Consider the following 7,098-nt stretch of genomic DNA (forward strand, 5'->3'; position numbering starts at 1 on the left):
GGGAATGTGAGCTAAGCTCCATTCAACGAGACATGTTTGGTATGTTGGAAAGTGTTAGCTTTATTCTTCACTTTTTGGGATATGTTTGACTCTATGAGTCAATTGGTGTGTTGGAGATCCGTGTATCCGATGTGCGGTGGTAGAGCCCACTTTTATGTTTCATAGCCTCAAGTGTCAAATTATTTTTTAAATGTGATCTTATGTATTATGCTAATGTGATGCAAGATGGATGCATAAACATGTGAATAATATGCTAAATGGGTTTATTTAAGTTTCGCGAAAATGTTAGTATGCTCTCATAGTAATTGTATATGTAATTGTGGTTTGGGTCATTTTCATTTAACTTGTGAATGCATGTGACTATATGAGCTAGACTTGTAAGTTATTAAAGCATGTATACGTTGTATAGTCTTGATGAATTATTGCCAAATGAATTATATATATAAGCGAGTTGAGTGTAATTGCATGTAAAAGTATATTATAGTTTTATGATTTAATGAAACATGAATATGTTATTTTGACTTGGCTAGAATATGGTTGTGAATGTGTTGTAGTATGCTTTTATTTAACCTTTGATATTGTGTATATTTTGTTGTTACTCCGACATTCACTGAGCTTGTTTAACCTCACACACTCTCTCTAACTATTGCAAATATTTAGCGTTTGCGGTGTGAGCGGTGCGAGGATACCAAGGAAGTGATCCAAGTTAGGCTTTAGTATTTGCATAGGTGGTATTAATATTATTTTTTGAACTATGGGGATAAGGCAATGTGGTTAGACTTTGATTGATTATTATTGTGGTCCGCATGATATTTTATGAGTTTAGTTTTCTAGCACTTTTGATGGAAGTCATAATTATTTCATTTGTATTGTTTTGGTTTGAAGATTTACTATGTTGAAGTGCCATGAACTATATGTATAGTCAATGAATGTTGAATAATGTGACAATTTACTATGAGTGTGATCTATGGCGGTGGTGTGACATCTTAATATTCGGGCTTGGCAACTGAGCCTAGTATAGGGTGTTACAAGTTATCCATAGCCCTCTCCATTTGATATGATCGCTATCCTACCAATATATTCGACTCAAAGAAAATCAGAGAAACCCTCACAACAAAACACTAAAAAATATAAAAAAAAAATCAACATAATAAACCAAAAAATCAAGAACGTGCCAAGAGGCAAACGAGAGCGTACCAAGAGACAGACTTCACATTTTTCGATAATTGGTATTAAACTTTCAAATGTTTACAATCGAATAGAGTTTCTTTTAATTATTTTTTTTTCTCTATTTTTCTTGCATGCAATATATATAATCACGCATATTGAGAGAGCAAATATATATAAGATATGTTAAAAAAAAAATAACACGTGAATTTATAAGGTTTAAACAGTCACAACATAACAATAAAATAAAACAAATTTATGGGAAATTAGAAAAAAGAAAAAAAAGTAATATCATTATCAAATTAATGTACTAAATCAAAATTAAACAACAATAATTTTATCTCAATAATTTATTTTGGCTTAAAAGTATTAAAATTCCTCGAATTTATAAAAATTAAATTCCTTCGAATGTTTTGTACTCAATTAAGCTCCTAAACTAATAAAATTGACCAAATAGGATATTTAACTAATGTTGATCGTTAGTACTTAAAGGTAACGCTAAGGTGATCGTTAACAAACACCATGCCAGCACTGATTGCTGACGGGCCATGTCGTGCCAGCAAAAAGTAAAAAATAAATTAAAATTATTTTTAAAAATAAGTACACAATAAATCAAAATATATTAGTTGTCTAGGTTCATTTGAATTTGGACAGTTATTTATCCAAATACATTCTGGAATTATAAAAAAGACATTAAAATGATCAAATTTTATGGTTTTAATTAATTTTTAAATTTTTTATAAATTTTAATTTTATGTTTTTTATATATTTTTAAAATAAATCTAGACAAGTGTAATTATTTTAAAAATATTTTTACTTTTCCTGACGTGGCACTTGCACATTAGATATTGGCAGTGACATGATACTGTCATATCAACAATCGGCGGTGATATGGCACTGCCACATTTGAGATGGCGTTTGTTATGGCTACGTCAGCATTGTTGTTAGACATTAGTGATCATCGTAAGTTAAAGGGTCTATGGCCTATTTGACCAATTTTATTAGTTTAGGGATTAATTAAGTGCAAAAAATTTAAAATAATTTAATTGATTGTTTTGAAAAGTTCAAAAACTTATTTTACCAATAAACCATTTACTTTTACACTTCAACTAATTAAATTTTCTAAAACGTGAATAATTTTTATCATACCAAAGTCGTCTTAACAAATAATGCATTCGGTGTATAAAAAAAAGCATTCAATGTTTTAGTTTTGTGATATTTTTATATTTTACACTTTAATTTTATCACATTTTTTCTTCACAAATAAGATTTGGTGAAAATATGCTATTTCATGACTAGATAGTTTTTATATTCAAATTAAAATTAATGATAAAATTGTAAAATAAAAATTTAAAATTTACATTTAATAAAAATATATATTTATATTCATCACCTAATTTTTAATAATATATAAATAAATTTTATAATTTAAACTCAATACTTATTAATTTTAATATGAAAAGTTCGAAATATATAATTTTTCGAACACTTAATTGAGAAATATTTAATAATAGTATTTTTTATGGTTTTATCAACTTTTTTAGACGAAATTACAATCAAATACTACAAATCAAAATAACTTTTTTTTTTAAAACTCACAATAAAACTTTAACATAAAACATCAAAATACTCGACCTCCTCCAGTTAAACCAACAACTTATCAGCTCTATTTTTTCTTTCCCTAAATTTTATTCTTGTTTCTTCTTCAAGTATAACCACTTGTGAATTTTGATTTAATTATTAAAAATGTACAATCATATATATATAATATTTAGTATATAGTAATCTATTAATATATCATATTTCCAATAACAAATTAAATTTATATAATTTTAGCTTAACAAAATTCGATAACAATAATAATAGCACCACAAACAAAAATGAGCTAGGTAGCGACTAGCGTTGCATCCAAAATGCAATAATAATATTATTATTAGCCGATCATCAAGATTCAGATTCACTGTCTTTTCTTTTCCTGCCGTTTTATCTTTTATTCCATTTCCTTTGTATTTACCTTTTAGTACTTAACGACCTTCCTATTAATTTAACTCTTCCCAATATATTTTTTCTTGTTCCATTTATGCTTTTATTTTCACTCACCATTTCTCCCTTCTCCAACTTTACAATCTCCTGGTATGTTCTTTCTTAGTTTTTAACTTCCTGTTCCTATTCCAATTTTCCATTTCTTTTAAACATGTTTATACTTGATGGGAATTTGCCAATGTGTAGTTTTGTTTTGGTTTATGGGAATTCCAGGCTTTTGTATAATAATATATATAAATGTATGTATATTATATATTCAAACCTTTTTTTTTTTTTTTGGTTTGTCAATGTAACAGGTTGAAGAATGGATAGGAAAAGGTATGAAGATAGACGAAGAATTGGGTCAGTTAAAACTGCTGTTAACATTTATGGAGAGATGATTTTGGATGGAAATTCTTCATTGAAGAAACCCCAGGAGGATTCTCCAGAGGTATAATTTTGTGACCAATGAAATTGTGAGAACCCTTTTTGTTTATATATATATGCAATTATAGGAATTTATAGTTTCTCAATTTCACTGACAAAGTTGTCATTTGTGGGATATAACTCTGGCTAAGAAGCCTTCTTCAAGAGTAAAGCAGCTTCATAGGGCAAGAAGGGACAAGAATAGATACAAAGAAAGTAGAAAAACTGCAGAATCAGAGCTCTTCAGTTCAAGGGGAACAGATAAGGATCTGGCTTTTATGGTTGAGGAACCAAAATTTAAGGCTAAATCAAGGATGAGTGATATTGAGTCTTTAAGGAAAAATGGGTACCTTGAAAACAAGGCGTTGGATGTGGACAACAGGAGTCTTGCAAGTTATCGGTATGACGAAGTGATGAGAGAACTGCAAGTGGTGAAAAAAGAATTGAGTCAGCTTAAGCTTGATATGGAATCTGTTATGGCAGAGAAAGCAAGAGCAAAGAAGGAATTTGAAGACTCAAGCTTTACAATGTTGTCAAATGCTGCCTCTGCTGAAGCACTTAGCAAACAAATTGAGGCAGCTAATGAGGAACATGTGCTGGTTGAATTGGCTCAGATTGAGGCTCTGAAAGAAGTTGGAGAAACTGAAGCTCAAAGAGAGAAAGAAGCCGGTGAATTCTCGTTTAGGATGGAGGAAACAAAGAAGAAAATGAAGGACATAACTGAAGAGATTGATCAGTCCAAAGAGTTGGAAACCAAATTGGGTGTCACTTTGTCTAATATTAATCACTTGCAAGATGAACTAAAGCAAGTTAAGGGACAAGAGGAAGTGGTTCAGAAAGGTGATGATGGCTTGAAGCAACAAGATGATAGTTTCCAAAGTGCTGAAGAAGTGGAATCTTCGGTTTCCTTGGAGTTGATCACAAAAGAATTGGAGGCAGCTAAGAAAGAATTGGCTTTAATTAAAGATGAAAGTTTTCAGTATATGTCCTCCATGGATATCATAAGAAATGAGCTGAAACATGTTACAGAAGAAACGGCAAGGTTGAAGAAAACGGAAGAAAAGGCAGATTTGAAAGTTCAAAGCCTCAATTCAAAGCTGGTGAGAGCCAAATCCAAGTTGGAAGCAGTGGCTGCAACTGAAGAGAAGGCTAAATCAACTGTGGCTAGCCTTTCCCTTACACTTGAACAGCTAAGGGCAGAAGCAGAGGCATCAAAGAAAGAGAAGATGCTTGTTACAGAAGACACTGCAACTATTAAGGCAGAAATTCAGAAAACTGAGTCTGAAATAGATTTAACGGAGGAAAAATTGCAGGCAGCTATGCAAGAACTTGAGGCAGTTAAGTCATCAGAAGCTTTAGCTCTAGAAAAGTTAAGATCTCTGATAGAGGCTACAATGCAATCTAGAGCTTCAGCATCTAACCATAGTTCCACAATCACAATCTCAAGATTTGAGTACGAGTATTTAACTGGACATGCAGTTGGAGCTGAAGAGATCGCAGATAAAAAGGTTGCGGCAGCTCAGGCATGGATTGAAGCTTTGAAGGCTAGTGAGAGAGAGATATTGATGAAAACTGATATAGCTCATAGAGAGCTTAGAGAGTTGAGAGTGGAGGAGGAGCATGGGGTATCACTTCCAGCAAACAAAAATGTGGATTCACAAAATAGGCAATCACTTTTGCTTAGGTCCATGAAAAGCAATGGCAGTTCAACCCCATCACGAAGAGCAAAGCACCATAAATCCACATCGCCTGCAATATCGGAGGGTGGATCAACTGAATTCATGATTAAGAAGAAAAGAAAGGCGGCACCAAATTTATCCAAGTTCTTTAATGGCAAGAAAGTTGAGAAAGATGAGTAAGCTGGTCGTGAATCTTGTGTGTTTTTTACAAGCATTTGATTGCAACACAGTTGGAGTGGTGTTTTCTTAAAAACTAGTTGCTTTAAAAGTTTATTATGGCGTTTCTTCTTTTAACAAAAACTTGAATCTGATACGAGTGTTTAAAGCATTAAGAAATGTAATTGTGGGTGAGGTTATGTGGAAGAGTTGTGTAAATGAATGCAGAGGGAATAAGAGTTCAATCCCAAGTATCGGGTTTACATGTTCATGTTCTGTTCATACTGTTCTTTGATTTGCATATGGTAATCAGTTTTTAATGTGGCATGGCTCCTTTTAATTCCTGCTTAGATCAGATGAGTAACGATTTGAGCTTTTCTATGGCATTAGCAGACTACATTAATTTCAAAAAGATTGTTTAATTCTCATTCATCCTACTTTTACATTTTGCCTGGCATTAACTCTGCTTCTAAATCAAGAACACATCGAGGAAAGAGTTTACTTAGAAACTACAATAATCTCAACCATGTATGCTCCATGTCTTTTTAGGCTTTATTTATGACTTAATTCTCGATTTAGCTCTTGAAGTATACTCTTTTTTTTTTGATCGAGAAGGGAACTAGATTTCATTAAACACACACCTAAAATATTGTTTGATACATAGTACACCCCTACCTATCAGCTACTAGCGGGGTTCAACAAAACTAGGTGGAGAATTGCAAATACAAAGCAAATTATGGAAATGTTAAACATCAGAGGGAGAAGAGGGTTGGAAGTTCCTCCCTAACCAAGCTAACGCATATTTGTTCCCTTTTTTCAAAAGATATGCCTAAAGTAACTAATAGTCATAAATCGGAAGAGCAGTTTTATTCATGAACCAAAGGTGACAGTCAAATATTACAAGACAACTCATGTCATAAAATGGATAACAGTGGTAGCATCTATTTCAATCTCAACTCTTTCTAAATTTAAGTTTTTTGCTAGTTGGAGCCCATCTCTAAGAGCCCACAATTCTGCTTCCACCCTAGTTGATCTTGGTATGTGTCTATAAGAACCAACAATCCATTTTCCATCATGGTCTCGAATTAAGGCCCCCACTCCCGCTTTTCTCAGATAACCTAAAGAAGAGCCATCCATATTAAGTTTGTACCAACCCCTAAGGGGTGCTTTTTAGGACATTAGAGTAAATGTCAGGATGGAAATTCTCCAAAATTTTGGAGAGATGGCAATGAATTCACCTGTTGCTGCAAGGACTTTACTTACAAAATTTCCAAGAGGACGAGACTTACCAAACACATGCATTTTTAATCAGCCAAATTTCCCATAAGGCAAAGACAGAAATGGTAGCCCAGGGTAACCTTAGCCTGTTAATCCAATTCTTTAGCTAAAGGTTACTAGAGAATCAATCATCCCATTTAGGAGAATCTGGGGGATTAAATTGGGTAGCTGTGTAGAGACTCTCCCAGAGACACTTAGAAACATTGCATTCTTTAAAAAAGTGATTTATCTCGTCTTGGGAACTAGAGCAGAGAGTGCAAAGGATCTCCACATTTACTTGCCTCAAATGAAGAAATACCTTCGTGGGTATAACCTTACGATCACATTTCCACAAAAATATTCAGTTTAAGAGGGATTTTAGATTTCCAGA

General features: G+C 32.7%; 1 protein-coding gene across 2 annotated transcripts; it reads left to right on the forward strand.

Annotated features, from left to right (window-relative positions):
- The first annotated feature begins 3,078 nt into the window (after positions 1–3,078).
- On the forward strand, positions 3,079–5,719 carry LOC107954808 (protein PLASTID MOVEMENT IMPAIRED 2). Of its 2 annotated transcripts, none has more exons than XM_016890490.2 (3): positions 3,079–3,300; positions 3,507–3,640; positions 3,771–5,719. In XM_016890490.2, exons 2-3 carry the CDS (start codon positions 3,515–3,517, stop codon positions 5,472–5,474), a joined length of 1,830 nt encoding a protein of 609 aa, XP_016745979.1. In that variant the 5' UTR covers positions 3,079–3,300; positions 3,507–3,514; the 3' UTR covers positions 5,475–5,719. The 2 variants fall into 2 exon arrangements, with proteins under 2 accessions (XP_016745979.1, XP_016745978.1); XM_016890489.2 differs by having other exon boundaries at positions 3,080–3,300; positions 3,768–5,719.
- Positions 5,720–7,098: the final 1,379 nt, after the last annotated feature.

Source organism: Gossypium hirsutum, chromosome D07, assembly GCF_007990345.1.
Source record: "Gossypium hirsutum isolate 1008001.06 chromosome D07, Gossypium_hirsutum_v2.1, whole genome shotgun sequence".
Taxonomy (NCBI): domain Eukaryota; kingdom Viridiplantae; phylum Streptophyta; class Magnoliopsida; order Malvales; family Malvaceae; genus Gossypium; species Gossypium hirsutum.